Consider the following 20,396-nt stretch of genomic DNA (forward strand, 5'->3'; position numbering starts at 1 on the left):
TATGAGATTGCCCTGTGGAGCAGCATTACATCAACTATACTGATGTGACATAAGTCTTACAGTGCAGCATTATATTTGATTGCACTGATGTAATGTAGCTCTATAGTGCAGCATCATACCCATGACTGATTTGATTGCGCATTATGCAATATATACGGTTTGGACAGCATTAATGATTTGATATGGGTATATAATGCAGTATTACTAATAAACATATGTGGCTATGCACTTTATGAATCTATAGGCATAATTATGCACTTCTTACCATTGTGACCTTCTGGTGCTTTTTCAAGTCTGGCATTTACTAAATCCTGTGAATATTCTTACTGCCGGTTGTTCCTTTTTTGGTGTTTTAATGGTATTTTTATCTGTGTGTCCACCTTTACACTGATCAATAAAAAATCTTTTTTCACCTTATGGACGTTTGATCGTTCTTTTTGTTCTTTTCTTCCTAATCTTCATGCGATTTGTCCAGTATGGATATGTAGCCTATGGTTGCACTATATAGGAGTTTTCCTTGTATATATATGATAACAATCATGCAACCTTTTTTCCTGTGTGTTCTCTTTGTTTACAATGGTAAACAGAGTGTAGAGGCTTCCTCTTTAAGCCCATCAGCACCTTGTGTGGGCTTGATGGTTCTCATGGCAATTCATGAACAAATAATAGACTTACAGTCTGCCAGCCATAGTGACCTGTTCAGAAGTTAGTAACGTTTAGGTTGTAAAAATAACATTTTTATTTCCTGTCCTGGCACTTTGCATTAATTGCTGAAAAGCACCTGAAGTCTTAATAATTGACCTCACTGTCGTTGCTGTTTTTAAGTTACTTTAAAATTGAATAGGTGCCTAAAAAAATACGTGTTATATATTTCCTTGAAAAAATAAAACATTACTGGTAAAATATAACGCACCACTGCAGCGTTTGTTTTTGTTTTTTTTCTTTTTTTTTCTTTCCCCACAGCTGGAGTGGTGCTTTAATGCCTAAGACACACTGGCATTAATGCGAGTCAATCGCATGACACTCGGCTCCCACTCTGTTGTAGTGTACCTGAGTGTCATGCTACTGTGATGCGATTCTGCGATCACAGCACAGCCGCAGAGGACAGGGCGGGCGCTGCAGAGGGGAGGGAGGGATTAATCTCCCCATTTCCTCCATTGTCAGCTGATGTGACTCTCACACTGCATTCGCAGTACACTGGTGTAATGCATGTACAATGCATGTTTCCCTCTCACCCATAGACTTGTATGGGTGCAAGTGAAAATGAAGCGAATTCCACCCACAGCATTCTGCGATTGTTTTCTTGGTCCGACTAGGGTGGAGAAAAAAATTGCTCATGGGAGCGGACCCATAGAGTAACATGGGTGCGGGTGTAATGTGATTTTTTTTTTATAGCATTCCACTCGCTCCATTTTTCTCGTCGTGTGTGCTTATCCTAAATGTAAAGGCCCAGTCACACACAACGACTTACTAGCGATCCCGAAAACGATGCGACCTGATAGGGATCGCTGTTAAGTCGCTGGGAGGTCCCAGGTGAGATGTCACACAGTCAGATCTTACCAGCGATGCAGGAACGATACAGGTCGCAGTAGCGATCTGTATAACGATCTCAGCAGTCACTGTGACCCTGTCACACAGTGTCAAACACAGCGATGTGTCCTGCTCAGCAGGACATCGCCTTTGAAGAAAATGGCCTGGACCATTCTGCAACGACCGGCGACCTTACAGCAGGGGCCTGATCGCTGGTAGGTGTCACACATAACAAGATCGCTAACGGGATCGCTACTGTGTCACAGAAACCGTGACTCAGCTGCGATCTCGCTAGCGATCTCGTTCTGTGTGACGGTACCTTTAGCCAATCCTGCCCCTCATCTTATACTCACCTGTTGCTTTCTTCGTCTTTTTCCATAGAATTGCTCCGGACGGTCTCCCGTGATTTGTGACCTGCCGGCAGCTCCAGTGTTTCTAGGAGCACGCTGGAGGTCACAAATCAATGCAAATCTATTACAGCCTCATTCTAGCTTCATTCTAGATCTCATAGAGATGAATTGGGAGGTTGTGACGTGATTTCTGATTTTCAGAAGTTACTGTTACAAGATGGTGGTGCGGGACAAGTTAGGTACCAAAAATGGATGAAAACGCCAGAGGGTGGGTATAAGGCAGGGTTGAAAAGTCTTAGATTTAAAGCACCACTCCAGCGCTGAAAAAAAACAACAACCATGCTGGAGCGGAGCTTTAAAGCTTCTAACATTCTAACAAAATAAAAGATCATTTTACAGATGATGTTGATGATGTTATTTATTAATTATTTTCGGCGGTATGACTATCTGAATTAAAGTGATAAACATTCACAGTTTAAAAATTACTAGAAACATTACAGAGTTATTGCCACATAAAGTGACACGTCAGCTATGATAAATTTGGCCTGATCACTAAGAGGTTATTTAACACACGGCGAGAAAAACTGTGCAAGTGGAATGCAGTAAAAAAATCGCATTCCACTCGGACCAATATTACTCTATATGCCAGCTCCCTTGAGCGATTATTTTCTCAGCCCATATTCGGACCGAGAAAACAGTCACAGCATGCTGCGGGGGGAATGCGATCTTGTTCCACTCGCACCCATACAAGTCTATGGAGCGAGAGAAACATCGCATTGTTCTCGTGGTACACCGGTGTAACGCAAGAGCAGTGCGATTGTTGCATCAGCCGGCAACGAAGGAGATAGGGAGATAAATCCCTCCCTCCCCTCCGCAGCACTGACCCTCCCCTCTGCAGCACCGACCCGACCCCCGCAGCTGTAGTCTGATCGCACGATCGGACCATAGTCGCAATGACCCTCGCATGACACTCTGCTCCCGCCGAGTGTCATGCTAGGATCGCACATAGCCCCTTATGGCCCCAGCCTAATCTATATTATACCATTCCTATAAGATGCTCTTTTATTAGCTGCTGACAATGTGGATGAATGAAATATCACCAAGCATCTTTTTTTTTGTATTGCAGGTCAGTGATGGCAGTAATAGTCTTACGTCATTCAATTTTCCACCATCCGGTTCTTTCGCAGCAGAGACAGTTGAGAGTGCCTCCAAAAAGAATGAAGGTGAGGCACGCCAGTCAGTGTTGCTCCATTTTACGAAGACTTTTTATTTCTAACAGATTTCAGTCACTTTCTTTCTGTGATTTATTTTTTTTTTTTAGGCATGTTCTTATTTATTTTATTATTCTGATAATATTGGCTCAGGCCCTGATCATTAATCTTAGGGCGGCTTTGCACGTTGCGACATCGCAAGCCGATGCTGCGATGTCGCACGCGATAGTCCCCGCCCCCATCGCAGGTACGATATCGTGTGATAGCTGGCGTAGCGAACATTATCTCTACGCCAGCTTCACATGCACTCACCTGCCCTGCGACCGACGCTCTGGCCGGCGACCCTCCTCCTTGTTAAGGGGGCGGGTCGTGCGGCGTCACAGCGACGTCACACGGCAGGCGGCGGAGCGGAGGGGCGGAGATGAGCAGGATGTAAACATCCCGCCCACATCCTTCCTTCCGCATATCCTACGGAAGCCGCGGTGACGCCGGTAGGAGATGTTCCTCGCTCCTGCGACTTCACACACTGTGATGTGTGCTGCCGCAGGAGCGAGGAACAACATCGTACCGTCGCGTCAGCGTAATTATGGATTACGCCGACGCTGCACTGATGATACGATTACGACGATTTTGCGCTCATTAATCGTATCATCTAGGCTTTACACACTACGATGTCGCATGCGATGCCGGATGTGCGTCACTTTCAATTTGACCCCACCGACATCTCACCTGCGATGTCGTAGTGTGCAAAGCCCGCCTAAGACTCACAGAGGAATTGATTGTTTGCATGATTTTTCTTGGTAGGCGACATATCACAAAAGTGAGTACACCCCTCACATTTTTGTAAATATTTTATTAAATCATTTCATGGACAACCCTGAAGATATGACACGTTGATACAAGCTGTACACTGACTACTTTACATTGTATTACAGTGTAAATTTGGTGTGACCGTTAAATAACTCAACAGAAATCCATTCATGTCTTAACCACTGGCAACAAAAGTGAGTACACCTCTAAGTGAAAATGGCAAAACAGTGCTTAAACTGTCAATATTTTGTGCGACCACCACAATTTTCAAGCACTGCCTTAACTCTCTTGGCCACTGAGTTCACTGGAGCTTCACAGGAGCCACTGGAATCTTCTTCCATCCTCCATGATGACATTGCAGAGCTATTGGATGTTAGAGACCTTGTGCTCCTCCACCTTCAATTTGACGATGCCTCACAGACGCTCAATAGGGTTTAGGCCTGGAGACATACTTGACCAGTCTAGCACCTTTTACCCACAGTTTCTTTGGCAAGGCAGTGGTTGTGGTCATTCTAATTGTATGTTTAGGGTCGTTATCATGTTGGAATACTGCCCTCCGGCCCAGTTTCTTAAGGGAGAGGATCATGCTCTGCTTCAATATGTTACAGTACATGTTGGGATTCCTAGTTCTCTCAATAAACTGTAACTCCCCACACCCGGCAGCACTCATGCAGCCCCAAACCATGAACCTCCCACCACCATGATTCACTGTAGGCAAGACACACATGTCTTTATACTCCCCACCTGGTTGTCGCCACAAACAGTTGACACCACCTGAACCAGCTAAGTTTATCTTTTCATTATAAGACCACATGACATAGTTCCAGTAATCGGTCCTTAATCTGCTTGTCTTCAGCAAACTATTTTCGGGCTTTCTTGTGCATCATCTTTAAAAGAGGCTTGCATCTGTTTAAGCACTGACAGGCTGACCCCCACCCCTTTCACCTCTGCAGCAATGCTGACAGCACTCATACATCTGTTTCACAAAGACAACCTCTGGATATAATGGTGAGCACGTGCACTCAACTTTTTTGGTTGACCATGGCAAGGCCTGTACTGAGTGGAACCTACCTTGTTAGACTGCTGTATGGTCTTGTCCACTGTGCTGCAGCTCAGTGTCAGGGTGTTGACAGTCTTCCTATAGCCGTGACCTTATTTCTGTAGAGCAACAATTATTTTTTTCAGATCCTCAGAGAATTCTTTGCCAGGAGGAGCCATGTTGGACTTCCAGTGACCAGTGTGAAAGGATGTGTGAGCGATAACCTCATATATAACACTCCTGGTCCTCATTCACACCCAATACTTTGTAACATTACAAATGAGTCACAGGAAGGAAAAATGGTTGATTAGGCACAATTTGGCGATTTTCACTTAGGGGTGTACTCACTTTTGTTGCCAGTGGTTTTGACATTAATGGTTGTGTGTTGAGTATTTAGAGGGCACACTAAATTTACACTGTTATACAAGCTGTACACTGACTACTTTACATTGTATCAGAGTGTCATATTTTCATTGTTGTCCCATGAAAAGACCTAAAATAGTTACAAAACTGTGAGGGGTGTACTCACTGTAGGTTTTCAGCATGCCATGTGCACAGAGTGCCTGTAGTACTGATGGCATTACTCTGTGTGCCCCCTAGTGGTGGCTCAGTGCAGCATTGTCTCCTATCAGCAGTGAATTTTCTATGCCAGTTAATAATTTTCTTTTTTTTTTTTCTTCTTAACCTGTCCCTAAGTAAGTTGGATCCTGAATATAGTGTAACTTGAGACTCAGTGGTGACTGATTGTTACCCAGCTTTTCAGAGGTAGGACTCACTCTTCATGTTATCTCCTAGCATCTGAAGACACAGCAATAACTAGGGGCCTATTTCTTCAGCGCTCTATTGGGAGACCCAGACGATTGGGGTATAGCTACTGCCTCCGGAGGCCACACAAAGCACTACACTAAAAAGTGCAAGGCCCCTCCCCTTCTGGCTATACCCCCCCGTGGTATCACGGGTTCTCCAGTTTTCAAGCTTTGTGCGAAGGAGGTCAGACATCCATGCATAGCTCCACAGATTTTAGTCAGCAGTAGCTGCTGACTATTTCGGATGGAAGAAAAGAGGGCCCATATAGGGCCCCCAGCATGCTCCCTTCTCACCCGTTGATGGTGTTGTAAGGTTGAGGTACCTATTGCTGGTACGGAGGCTGGAGCCCACATGCTGCTTTCCTTCCACATCCCCCTGGGGGGCTCTGAGGAAGTGGGATCCTGCCGGCCTCAAAGCTCTGACGCCGGGCTCCATCCACAGACCCATTTGAACCTGCTGGATACGGAGCTGGAGTACCGTTCAGGGACATGGCCCTGCACCATTACAGGTACTCTGTGTCCCCGTACACACAGGCACAGCACACTCCAGACTTGCTGGGTGTGCTAGTGCGCCGGGGACAGTAAAGGGTTACAGTCACTGCAGCTTTGCTGAGTGACTTTGTGTATTGGGAACTACCGCGCCGGACGCTCCGGGAGCGGCGGCGCGGCTGGGACTTGTAGTTCGCCGGGGACTGGGCGCCGACCGCGCTTTTACGGCGGCGGCGCTTATAAATCCAGTCCCCGGCTTCTGCGGCCTAGTGCCGCTTCGTTCCCGCCCCCTCCCTGTCACTCAGGGAAGGGGACAGACGCTGAGCAATCAGCAGCGCCGAGGGCTGGAGCCTTATTTACATGCTCCAGCCCTCTCACTGCACACTGTCGGACGCCGGATTCCCGCTCTGACTTGGGGCACGCCCACGGCCCGCCCCTCCTCACACGAGCTGGGGAAGACGCCGGCAGCCATTACTGCAGTCCGAGCTCGGACTTTCGGCAACCAGGCAGGACGGTGGCGACCATACACCCGCTTATAGGCGGGCGGTAAGCGGCACACATAGTGCTGACCCCAATATATACTGCAGTGTGTACATGTGTATTTTAACTGCATAGGTCGCTATATGCCCGCTTGGAGAGCGACGCATCAGCAGCAGGAAAGCAGGTGTGCTAAGGCACAGGCTTTCTAGGCTGCTTGTATTGCACGTACTGAAGTGTTCATTTGTGTTTATGCTTGTATGCTATACACTGCACTGTACAGTCGCTAGTCTTAGCTATATTCTCCTGGAATGGCTAGACTACAGCAGCAGAAAACCAAGGGTGCTGGGGCACAGGTTTCTATGCTGCTTGTATTGCATGGGCTGCAGTGTGCATTTGTACTTGTGCTTGTATGCTATACATTGCACTGTGGTCACTCTTCTGGGCTATATTCCCCTAGATGACTAGTCTACAGCAGCAGAAGAGCAGAGGTGCCAGGGCACAGGCTTCTATGCTGCTTGTATTGCTTGTGCTGCAGTGTTCATTTGTACTTTATGCTTGTATGCTATACATTGCACTGTACGGTCACCAATCTTGGCTATATACTTCTAGATGGCTAGTCGGCAGCGGCAAAAAAGCAACACAGATTTTCAGTGCTGTTTTTACTACATGGGATGCTGTTCATGACACCGTCCCATTGTGTGCATGCTCCCCTGTAGCACTTCGTCTGCCGGGGTCTCTAGCACTTCGTCTACCGGGGTCTCTACTAGTCGTGGCCAAAGAAACCACCTGTCATCCCTGTCCAAGGACAGGGACGGAGTTGCAGTTTCGACAGATATATTGTCATAAGATAGAGACTTGCAGTCCAGACAGGCCATGGGCAATCTTCCTGACCAACCTCATTTGGAACGGGGGGGTCCCAGGAGGACTCTCTGTATGATAAGGCAGCTCTCCAGGACTTTGATCCTGACATCGCTATCAATCCGGATACACCGGATGGTAACGCCATACGGAATGATCCTATAGCGTCCATCAATGGAAGGTTGGATCTTTCTCCCTCAGCTCCCCCAGTGGAGGAGTCAGCTTCACAGCAGGAGAAGTCCCTTTTCAGTATCTCAAACGGATATTGAGTATTTTTCTGGCCACGCTGACTTCAGAGAAGCAGTCCAGAAACACCACGCTTACCAGATAAGCGTCTTCTCCAAACGTTTTTAAGATACACGTTATCCCTTTTCCCCTGACGTGGTCAAGCGCTGGACCCAGGGTCCAAAGGTGGATTCTCCAATCTCCAGGCTTGCGTCTAGAGCCATAGTTGCACTGGAGATGGGGCTTCACTTAAAGATGCCATTCACAGACAGATGGACTCTGGTTGAAATCTGTCTAGGAGGCTATCGGCGTGTCGGTTGCTCCGGCATTCACAGCCGTATAGGCAACCTAACCTTTTCAGCTGTTCTTGCGCAGCTGGCCTTGAGCACATGTACATCTGTACCGCAGAGGCGTCCGTAACTCCGCAATGTCTGCACTGCGACTTACCCTATTAATGCTGTCCTAAAAGTACAGTCGAGGTTTCGGTCCTTCCCAAGCTCGGGCAGGTCCCAATTGTCCTCGTGCAAAAGGGCTACAAAACCTCAGACGGGCTCAGATTCCGGCCGGGCTCAATCACGCCCAAGGAAGGCAGCCGGAGGAACCGCTACCAAGGCGGTCTCCTCATGACTCTCAGCTCTCTCTCTCTCTCCGCATCCGCGGTTGATGGCAGACTTCCCCGCCTTTGGCGACATTTAGCTGCCACAGGTCACAGACCGGTGGGTGACGGACATTGTGCTCACGTGCACAGGACAGTGTTCTGTTCTCGTCCTCCGACTCCATTCTTCAGAACGGCCCCACCTCCCCACCGAGCAGATGCCCTGCTGCAGGCGGTGGACGCTCTAAGAGCAGAAGGAGTGGTGATCCCTGTCCCCCCTCAGGAACGAGGGCGAGGGTTTGTACTCCAATCTCTTTGTGGCTCCAAAAAAGGACGGCTCCTTCCGTCCTGTTCTGGACCTAAAACTGCTCAATAAGCATGCGAACGCCAGGCGGTTCCGGATGGAATCCCTCCGATCCGTCATTACCTCAATGTCTCGAGGAGACTTCCTTGCCTCAACAGACATCAAAGATGCCTATCTCCACATGCCAATTGCTACGGAGCACCAACGTTTTCTACGTTTTGTGATAGGAGACGACCATCTTCAGTTCGTAGCTCTGCCATTCGGTCTGGCGACAGCCCCACGGGTGTTCACCAAGGTCATGGCAGCAGTGGTAGCAGTCTTGCACTCTCAGGGACACCCGGTGATCCCTTACTTGGACGATCTACTCGTCAAAGCACCCCCCCTCAAGGCATGACAACGCAGCCTGAATGTTACGCTGGAGACTCTCCAGACTTTCGGGTGGATCATCAATTTGGCAAGGTCAAATCGGTCACCGACTCAATCACTAACGTATCTCGGCATGGAGTTCACACTCTATCAGCGATAGTGAAGCTTCCGCTGAACAAGCAGCGTTCACTGCAAACAGAGGTGCAGTCTCTCCTTCAAGGCCAGTCGCACCCCTTAAGGCGCCTCATGCACTTCCTAGGGAAGATGGTGGCAGCCATGGAGGCAGTTCCCTTTGCGCAGTTTCATCTGCGCCAACTGCAAGGGGACATTCTCCGCCAATGGGACGGGCAGTCAACCTCCCTGGACAGGAAAGTCTCCCTTTCCCAGACGGCCAAGGACTCTCTGCAATGGTGGCTTATTCCCACCTCATTGTCACAGTGAAGATCCTTCCTACCCCCATCCTGGGCAGTGGTCACGACAGATACGAGTCTGTCAGGGTGGGGAGCAGTTTGTCTCCGCCACAGGGCTCAGGGGACGTGGACTCAGCAGGAGTCCACCCTTCAGATCAATGTTCTGGAAATCGGGGCAGGGTATCTTACCCTACTAGCTTTCCAGCAGTGGCTAGAAAGAGAGCAGATCCGAATCCAGTCGGACAACTCCACAGCGGTGGCATACATCAACCACCAAGGAGGGACGCGCAGTCGGCAAGCCTTCCAGGAAGTCCGGCGAATCCTCATGTGGGTGGAGGACACAGCATCCACCATATCCGCAGTTCACATCCCGGGCGTAGAAAACTGGGAAGCAGACTTCCTCAGTCGCCAGGGTATGGACGCAGGGGAATGGTCCCTTCACCCGGACGTGTTTCAGGAAATCTGTCGCCGCTGGGGGGTGCCGGACGTCGACCTAATGGCGTCTCGGCACAACAACAAGGTCCCGGCATTTATGGCACGATCGCGCGATCACAGAGCTCTGGCGGCAGACGCCTTAGTGCAAGATTGGTCGCAGTTCCGGCTCACATATGTGTTTCCACCTCTGGCAATCTTGCCCAGAGTACTGCGCAAAAAATCAGATCCGATTGCAGCCGCGTCATACTCGTCGCCCCAGACTGGCCGAGGAGATCGTGGTACCCGGATCTGTGGCATCTCACGGTCGGCCGACCGTGGTCACTACCAGGCTGGCCAGACTTACTGTCCCAAGGGCCGTTTTTCCATCGGAATTCTGCGGCCCTGAACCTGACTGTGTGGCCATTGAGTCCTGGATCCTAGCGTCTTCAGGATTATCCCAAGGGGTTGTTGCCACCATGAAACAGGCTAGGAAGTCCACCTCTGCTAAGATCTACCACAGAACGTGGAAGATTTTCTTAACCTGGTGCTCGGCTCAGGGAGTGTCTCCCTGGCCATTTGCATTGCCTACTTTTCTTTCCTTCCTGCAATCGGGGTTAGAAAAGGGCTTGTCGCTCGGCTTCCTTAAGGGGGAAGTCTCGGCACTATCCGTGTTTTTTCAGAAGCGTCTAGCACGTCTTTCTAAGGTGCGCACGTTCCTACAGGGGGTCTGTCATATCGTACCCCCGTACAAGCGGCCGTTAGATCCATGGGATCTCAACAGGGTATTAGTTGCTCTCCAGAAGCCGCCTTTCGAGCCTCTGAAGGAAGTTTCCTTTCTCGCCTGTCACAGAAGGTGGCGTTTCTCGTTGCGATCACATCGCTTCGGCGAGTGTCTGAGCTGGCAGCTCTGTCATCCAAGGCTCCCTTCCTGGTGTTCCACCAGGACAAGGTAGTGCTGCGCCCCATTCCGGAGTTTCTCCCTAAGGTCGTATCCTCATTTCATCTTAATCAGGATATATCCTTGCCTTCCTTTTGTCCTCATCCGGTTCACCGGTATGAAAAGGACTTACGTTTGTTAGATCTGGTGAGAGCACTCAGACTCTACATTTACCGCACGGCGCCCATGCGCCGTTCCGATGCATTTTTTGTCCTTGTCGCTGGTCCGCGCAAGGGGTTGCAGGCTTCTAAAGCCACCCTGGCTCGATGGATCAAAGAACCAATTCTAGAGGCCTACCGTTCTGCGGGGCTTCCGGTTCCTTCAGGGCTAAAAGCCCACTCAACCAGAGCCGTGGGTGCGTCCTGGGCATTACGACACCAGGCTTCGGCTCAACAAGTGTACCAGGCAGCTACCTGGTCCAGTCTGCACACTTTCACCAAGCATTATCAGGTGCATACCTATGCTTCGGCGGATGCCAGCTTAGGTAGAAGAGTCCTGCAGGCGGCAGTGACACCCCCGTAGGGGAGGGCTGTTTTGCAGCCCTAACATGAGGTATTTCTTTACCCACCCAGGGACAGCTTTTGGACGTCCCAATCGTCTGGGTCTCCCAATAGAGCGCTGAAGAAGAAGGGAATTTTGTTACTTACCGTAAATTCCTTTTCTTCTAGCTCTTATTGGGAGACCCAGCACCCGCCCTGTTGTCCTTCGGGATGTTTTTGTTGTTTGCGGGTACACATGTTGTTCATGTTGAACGGTTTTTCAGTTCTCCGATGTTACTCGGAGTTAATTTGTTTAAACCAGTTATTGGCTTTCCTCCTTCTTGCTTTGGCACTAAAACTGGAGAACCCGTGATACCACGGGGGGGTATAGCCAGAAGGGGAGGGGCCTTGCACTTTTTAGTGTAGTGCTTTGTGTGGCCTCCGGAGGCAGTAGCTATACCCCAATCGTCTGGGTCTCCCAATAAGAGCTAGAAGAAAAGGAATTTACGGTAAGTAACAAAATTCCCTTCTTTTGGCTGATAGAAGGTGACATGGAATGTTATGTCCGTGTCATTTATTAGCACTAGTTATGCTGTCGTGGTATATATAGAAAGACTTTTTTCTTATTCAGCGCTATAAGCTGGGGTTTTACTTTTTCAGGTTAATGTGACTTTATTGTGGCCTTGTAAACTTGTCGAAGGCAACAATGCGTTAAGTGCTGATTGTATGACACACAAAAACTAAAAAATGAGCTGACCGTTTCTCCCAGCCCCAGCGCCTGGTTGTGCTATTCGTCTAACCTTGTTCTCCCAATGTTTAGCAGCCTAGCTCTCATTCATGGGCAATGTGTCCATTGTGCATGTTACATCAACTTTAAGGGTTTTCTTTCTTTTCAACCACAGCTCCTGACATCCAAGGACTAAGAACCGTTGAAATCATAAAGGTATGTTGTATATGTAAATGGCTCTATCTTAGAATTATATATACCTTGTGTTATGATTGGGATCGCTCTTAGTACAGATGGTAGTAGTGTGATGATGTGCTGCCAATCCATTCCAGAGTGGCAACTACTGTAATAATGATGGCTGTTGTCAGAGAACTCTTCACTAGTGATGGGCGAGTGTTCGGTGCTCGTTATAATGAGTGTACACTACGATGCTCTTTACTGAACTCGAGCAGGTTAGACGCTCTGAAAGTGCTCAACTCGAGTATAATGGAAGTCACTGATTGACCAGTTTGGCTTTCCACCCACGTAAAGCCACCCAAAAACAAAGCATTTCCCAAGGAGGATGTGCGTGTTTTGGGGTTTTTTTGGGACACACTACATCTGAAAACATTGTTTCTACCCACAGTGAGAGCCATTCAGAGACTGCAAATTACTTTCACAGGGGTGACAGATCGTATTATGCAGGGAAGCAAGACTGTGCTTTGTGTTCGTTCTTTTACGGTCAAGTACCCGAACACCCCGATGCCCGATCGAGTACCAAACAGTGCCGGGCACGCTCATCATTACTCTTTATATATCCGCCATGCATGTGCATTTACTGTATAGAGTAGACTAGGCGCTCAGATAGGATCACAACTGTCTTTCTTCTTAGTTGCTCCTGTCAGTCGTCACTTTGACAATTGAGAGGTCAAGATTGCGGTTTACACAACAGTAATCAGCCTAACAAAGGCTCCTGTATTTACCTTATCACTCCAGTACACCTACAGCTGGGCTTCTTAAGGCCCCTTTACACACTGCAACATCGCTAGCGATATCGCTGTAACGTCACATTAGCGACATTGCAGTGTGTGACACGCATCAGCGACCTGGCCCCGCTGTGAGGTCGCTGATCGCTACAAATCTTTCAGGACCATTTTTTGGTCCTTTGTTTCCCGCTGCGCAGCATGCATCGGTGTGTTTGACACCGTTACGACATCGTTAGCGACTTAGAACCCAGCCCGTAGTCGTGCTATAGCGTTCCCTTTTCCGCCCCCTTACCTCTGATTGGTGGTCGCTGTTGCGTTCTGATTGGGTGTCTTTCACTGAAAAGAAGGCAACTTTAGCGCTTCCGTCCTTTGTTTCAAAGCTACCTTGTTCCTGAGCTTGCTGGTTTGCGGATCATTAGAGAGTTCTCCAGTCTTCAATACTATAAAGCTTATACTGTAAGCATCATTTGATTAAAGCTGTATTGATGCTGTATAGCTAAACCAGTCTGGAGTCGCCGCACAGAGAACTCTACAAAGATCCGCTAAGCAACAGAAGCTCAGGAACAAAGGATATACAAGCGCAACTTTTGCCAATCTTTCCAAGCTCGGGGTCGCCAATAAGAACGCACTAGCGATCACCAATCGGAGCTGAGGGGGGCGCGTAAAAAGGACACCTAGGTGGCTTCAGCGCCAAACACCACACCCCTAACATAGGTGTGAGTCGTCAAATAGCTGCTGTGTGACTAGCGAGGTCGTTCTGCAGGTCCGTATCGCTGCTGTGTCGTTGGCCAGATCTGCCTGTTTGACAGCTCACCAACGACTGTTTAGATGGTGTACAATAATTACACCACTTATAAAAAGCGCCTAATTCTTTAAGTAGCATGCACTTCTTTATGACTCAGACACCTCTTACCCACCATGCCCCTTCTTTAAGGCTGACCTACACGCCAGTGTTAATAAATCAGGGTCTATGGGTCATTTTTACAACAAAGTAAACATTGGAAAACGCAAAAAACTTTGAAGTTTTATTAATTTATTTTTCTTTGTCGCTCCATTGGGAGACCCAGACAATTGGGTGTATAGCTTCTGCCTCCGGAGGCCACACAAAGTATTACACTTTAAAAAGTGTAACCCCTCCCCTCTGCCTATACACCCTCCCGTGCATCACGGGCTCCTCAGTTTTATGCTTTGTGTTGAAGGAGGCACACATTCACTCAAGCTCCCATTTTAGTCAGAAGCAGCTGCTGATTGTATCGGATGGAAGAAAAGAGGGCCCCCACAGGGCCCCCGGCATGCTCCCTTCTCACCCCACTAAGTCGGCGGTGCTGTTAAGGTTGAGGTACCCATTGCGGGTACAAAGGCTGGAGCCACATGCCGTTTTCCTTCCCCATCCCTTAGAGGCTCTGGGAGAAGTGGGATCCTAACCGGTCATCCATTCACTGGGACCGGGCTCCCTCCGCAGCCCCTGGGGGAATCTGCCGGACAGGAGACTTGGTATCATCAGGGACAGGGCCCTGCATCTAAAGGTACTCTGTGTCCCCATGGGGACGGTGCATGGAGCGCTTGTGTCACAGACGCTGCAGCGGCTGCTGTTTTTTTGTGACGACCGGGACTACCGCGCCGACCGCGCCTGTTTGCCGGCCGCGGTATTAAATTTAGTCCCCGGCTTCTTCGGCCTAGTACTATAACTCCCGCCCCCGGGCCTGCCAGTCAGGGGTAAGGGCGGGACGGTCGACCTGACGTCGACAGTGAGGGCTGGAGCATACTTTAGGTGTCCTCCTCCCCCCTCACTAATCACTGAGGGGCACCAGATTCCCGCACTTTATTAGTCGCCGCCCACGGCTCCCTCCTCCCCTGAGAGCTCCGGCAGCCATTTTTACAATCACATTCTGCCAGTGGAGGATTTCATGAACGAGCTCTACAGCTCTGGGAGGCCCAAGGCAGGGAATCTGGTGGACACACAACCGCTTTGGGCGGTCGGTAAGCCACACCGGTCACCCGGTGCTGGTCCCCCTAGGGTGCCGAAGTGTATATATATATATATATATTTGTATACATTTTCTCTGTTCGGCCGCATTGTTTTGCTTTTGGCTATATACCCTCAGTGATCACTCTCCTAGGAGACAACAGCATGTCGTCCACAAGGAGCAAGGGTGCCAAGACACAGGGTTATTTTGCAACCTGTACCTCTTGTGCGGCTATGTTACCTGCAGGTTCCACCTACCCTCACTGTGAGCAATGCTCGGCCCCTGTTGCACTCGCTCAGCCGGAGCCTCGGGCACTGGTGGGACCCTCGGCTCAGGTAGAACCGCCGGCTTCCCCTGTCCAGGTGGCAGGGACAGAGTTTGCAGTTTTGGCTGAGAAACTCTCTGAGTCGCTTTCACAATCCATGGCTCAGTCTATGGACAGATGGTCTGCTAAGCTACTAGAAGCCTTGCAGTCCAGACCGGTCCTTACACAGGCCCCGGGCACTGTGGGATCATCGCCCCCAGGCCCCTCTCGGTCTGCGCCGCAGCGTGCTCCCGGGCTGGCACCTAGATCTCACGGGGAGGACTCCGGCACGGACCGCAGTCCCAGACCGGCTAAGCGAGCTCGCTGGGAATCTTCCCCGACTTCATCACGCTGTTCAGGGTCTCAGCTTGAGGACTCTCTGGAGGATGAAGCGGATGTCGCAGCTCAGGGCTCTGACCCTGACGTTGCTCTCAATCTGGATACACCTGAAGGGGACGCCATAGTAAATGACCTTATAGCGTCCATCAACCAGGTGCTAGATCTTTCTCCCCCAACTCCACCTATAGAGGAGTCGGATTCGCAGCAGGAGAAACACCAGTTTAGGTTTCCCAAACGTACACGGAGTGCGTTTTTCGATCACTCTAACTTCAGAGATGCTGTCCAGAAGCACAGAGCATTTCCGGAAAAGCACTTTACTAAGCGCCTTATTGACACACGTTACCCCTTCCCCTCTGACGTAGTTAAGGGTTGGGCTCAATGTCCCAAGGTGGATCCTCCAGTCTCTAGACTGGCGGCTAGATCTGTAGTATCAGTGGCAGATGGTTCATCGCTCAAGGATGCCACTGACAGGCAGATAGAGCTCCTGATGAAATCCATCTATGAAGCCACAGGCGCGTCTTTTGCCCCGGCCTTTGCAGCCGTGTGGGCACTCCAAGCTATCTCAGCTTGTCTGTCTGAGATTAATGCGGTCACACGTACCTCTGCTCCGCAAGTTGCGTCTTTGACTTCTCAGGCGTCGGTATTTTCATCCTACGCCATGAATGCCGTCCTGGACTCTGCTAGCCGTACAGCGGTAGCGTCCGCCAACTCGGTGGCAGTCCGCAGGGCCATGTGGCTACGCGAATGGAAGGCAGACTCTGCTTCCAAGAAGTTCTTAACCGGTTTGCCATTTTCTGGCGACCGATTGTTTGGCGAGCGATTGGATGAAATTATTAAGCAATCCAAGGGAAAGGACTCGTCCTTACCCCAGTCTAAACCAAACAGACCTCAGCAACGGAAAATTCAATCGAGGTTTCGGTCCTTTCGGCCCTCAGCTAGGTCCCAATCCTCCTCGTCCAACAGGCCACAGAAGGGCCAGAGGAACTCCTATGCATGGCGGTCTAAGTCACGTCCTCCAAAGACCGCCGTAGGCACTGTCTCCAAGGCGGCCTCCTCATGACTTTCGGCCTCCCCAAACCGCATCCTCGGTCGGTGGCAGGCTCTCCCGCTTTTGCGACGCCTGGTGGCCACATGTCCAAGACCGATGGGTGAGAGACATTCTGTCTCACGGTTACAGGATAGAGTTCAGCTCTCGTCCTCCGACTCGTTTCTTCAGAACATCTCCGCCCCCCGAGCGAGCCAATGCACTTTTTCAGGCGGTGAACACTCTGAAGACAGAAGGAGTTGTGATCCCCGTTCCCCTTCAGGAACGTGGTCGCGGTTTTTACTCCAACTTGTTCGTGGTGCCAAAAAAGGACGGATCATTCCGTCCCGTTCTGGACCTCAAACTGCTCAACAGACACGTGAGAACCAGGCGGTTTCGGATGGAATCTCTCCGCTCAGTCACCGCTTCGATGTCCCAGGGAGACTTCCTAGCATCAATCGACATCAGGGATACTTATCTCCATGTGCCGATCGCACCAGAGCATCAACGCTTCCTGCGTTTCGCCATCGGGGACGAACACCTTCAGTTTGTGGCACTGCCTTTCGGCCTGGCGACAGCCCCTCGGGTCTTCACCAAGGTCATGGCATCCGTTGTGGCGGTCCTACACTCTCAGGGCCACTCGGTGATCCCTTACTTAGACGATCTCCTAGTCAAGGCACCCTCCTGGGTGGCATGTCAACACAGCCTGACTGTTGCTCTGGAGACTCTCCAGAGGTTCGGGTGGATCATCAATTTCCCAAAGTCAAAATTGACACCGACCCAATCACTGACTTACCTCGGGATGGAGTTTCATACTCTCTCAGCGATAGTCAAGCTACCGCTGGACAAACAGCGTTCGCTGCAGACAGGGGTGCACTCTCTTCTTCGGGGCCAGTCACACCCCTTGAGGCGCCTCATGCACTTCCTGGGGAAGATGGTGGCAGCAATGGAGGCAGTCCCCTTTGCGCAGTTTCATCTGCGTCCACTCCAATGGGACATTCTCCGCAAATGGGACAGGAGGTCGACGTCCCTAGACAGGAACGTCTCTCTTTCCCTGGCAGCCAAAACCTCTCTTCAGTGGTGGCTTCTTCCCACTTCTCTGTCGAAGGGAAAATCCTTCCTGCCCCCATCCTGGGCTGTGGTCACGACGGACGCGAGTCTGTCAGGGTGGGGAGCGGTTTTTCTCCACCACAGGGCTCAGGGAACCTGGACTCCGACAGAGTCCTCCCTTCAGATCAATGTTCTGGAGATAAGGGCAGTGTATCTAGCCCTAAAGGCGTTCCATCGGTGGCTGGAGGGCAGGAAGATCCGCATACAGTCGGACAACGCCACGGCGGTCGCGTACATCAACCACCAGGGCGGCACGCGCAGCCGTCAAGCCTTCCAGGAAGTTCGGCGGATTCTGCTGTGGGCGGAGGCCACAGCCTCCACCATCTCCGCAGTTCACATCCCGGGCGTAGAAAACTGGGAAGCAGACCTTCTCAGTCGCCAGGGCATGGACGCAGGGGAATGGTCTCTTCACCCGGACGTGTTTCGAGAGATCTGTTGCCGCTGGGGAACGCCGGACGTCGATCTCATGGCGTCCCGGCACAACAACAAAGTCCCGGCATTCATGGCACGGTCTCAAGATCACAGAGCTATGGCGGCGGACGCATTAGTTCAGGATTGGTCGCAGTTTCGACTGCCTTATGTATTTCCTCCTCTGGCGATGCTGCCCAGAGTGTTACGCAAGATCAGGTCCGACTGCCGCCGCGCCATCCTCGTCGCTCCAGACTGGCCGAGGAGGTCGTGGTATCTGGATCTGTGGCACCTCACGGTGGGTCAACCGTGGGCACTCCCAGACCGACCAGACTTGCTGTCTCAAGGGCCATTTTTCCATCTGAATTCTGCGGCCCTCAACCTGACTGTGTGGCCATTGAGTCCTGGCTCCTAGCGTCCTCAGGGTTATCTCAAGATGTCATTGCCACTATGAGACAGGCCAGGAAACCAACGTCTGCCAAGATCTATCACAGGGCTTGGAGGATCTTCTTATCCTGGTGCTCTGATAAGGGTTTTACCCCCTGGCCGTTTGCCTTACCCACTTTTCTTTCCTTCCTTCAATCCGGAATGGACAAGGGTTTGTCTCTCGGCTCTCTCAAGGGACAAGTATCGGCGCTTTCCGTGTTTTTTCAAAAGCGTCTAGCCAGGCTTCCGCAGGTCCGCACGTTCCTGCAGGGAGTTTGCCACATAGTCCCACCTTACAAGCGGCCGCTGGAACCCTGGGATCTTAACAGGGTGCTAAGGGCTCTTCAGAAACCACCTTTCGAGCCGCTGCGGGATGTCTCTCTATCACGTCTTTTGCAGAAGGTGGCTTTTCTAGTGGCAGTTACATCGCTCCGTAGAGTGTCGGAGCTAACAGCGTTGTCATGCAAAGCCCCCTTCCTGGTTTATCACCAGGATAAGGTGGTTCTGCGTCCGGTCCCGGAATTTCTCCCTAAGGTGGTATCCCCTTTTCATCTCAATCAGGATATCTCCTTACCTTCATTTTGCCCTCATCCAGTTCACCAATGTGAAAAGGATTTGCACTTGTTAGATCTAGTGAGAGCACTCCGGCTCTACGTCTCTCGCACGGCGCCCCTGCGCCGTTCTGATGCGCTCTTTGTCCTTGTCGCTGGCCAGCGTAAGGGGTCGCAAGCTTCCAAGTCAACCTTGGCTCGGTGGATCAAGGAACCGATTCTTGAAGCCTACCGTTCTTCTGGGCTTTCGATTCCTTCAGGGCTGAAAGCCCATTCTACCAGAGCCGTGGGTGCGTCCTGGGCTTTGCGGCACCGGGCTACGGCTCAGCAGGTGTGTCAGGCGGCTACCTGGTCTAGTCTGCACACTTTCACGAAACACTATCAGGTGCATACCTATGCTTCGGCAGATGCCAGTCTAGGTAGGCGAGTCCTTCAGGCGGCGGTTGCCCACCTGTAAGAGGGGGCCGTTTTCGGCTCTTTTTATCGAGGTATTCTTTTACCCACCCAGGGACTGCTTTTGGACGTCCCAATTGTCTGGGTCTCCCAATGGAGCGACAAAGAAGAAGGGAATTTTGTTTACTTACCGTAAATTCCTTTTCTTCTAGCTCCTATTGGGAGACCCAGCACCCGCCCCTGTTCCCTTCGGGCTGTTGTTCTTTTGTGTACACATGTTGTTCATGTTGAATTGTTCCTTTGGTTCATGGTTTCAGTTCTCCGAACATCCTTCGGATTGATTTTACTTTAGACCAATTTATAAGTTTCCTCCTTCCTGCTTTTGCACCAAAACTGAGGAGCCCGTGATGCACGGGAGGGTGTATAGGCAGAGGGGAGGGGTTACACTTTTTAAAGTGTAATACTTTGTGTGGCCTCCGGAGGCAGAAGCTATACACCCAATTGTCTGGGTCTCCCAATAGGAGCTAGAAGAAAAGGAATTTACGGTAAGTAAACAAAATTCCCTTCATTATCAATTCCACCCACTTTCAATTTTTTCTTCACATTTTTCCACACATTATATGCTAAAATTAATGGAGTCACTCAAAACTACAACTTGCCACACAAAAACAAGCCCTCATACCACTGCGTTTACGGAAAGACAAAGTTATTGACCTGGAAAAGTCCAATGAGGAGAAAATTAAAAAAATGGCTGAAATGGATTGAAATCAGATCTTAATTTGTCCTATTCTATGGAACTACAGCACTATTTAGACAAGTTCCCAAAACATGATAGTAGCAGAAGCTTGGGTATATAGGGTGTTGAGGTAGCCATTGTAC

General features: G+C 50.3%; 1 protein-coding gene across 5 annotated transcripts in view; it reads left to right on the forward strand.

Moving 5' to 3' along the window:
* Positions 1-20,396, forward strand: part of MPDZ (multiple PDZ domain crumbs cell polarity complex component) — a 268,414-nt gene that overhangs the window by 223,483 nt on the left and 24,535 nt on the right. For all 5 annotated transcript variants that reach the window (XM_075316964.1, XM_075316973.1, XM_075316991.1 and 2 more), the window contains 2 exons: positions 3,007-3,103; positions 12,206-12,246. In XM_075316964.1, the coding sequence (XP_075173079.1) occupies positions 3,007-3,103; positions 12,206-12,246 (138 nt within the window). The remainder of the gene's footprint in view (positions 1-3,006; positions 3,104-12,205; positions 12,247-20,396) is intronic.

Source organism: Anomaloglossus baeobatrachus, chromosome 1, assembly GCF_048569485.1.
Source record: "Anomaloglossus baeobatrachus isolate aAnoBae1 chromosome 1, aAnoBae1.hap1, whole genome shotgun sequence".
Classification (NCBI taxonomy): Eukaryota; Metazoa; Chordata; class Amphibia; order Anura; family Aromobatidae; genus Anomaloglossus; species Anomaloglossus baeobatrachus.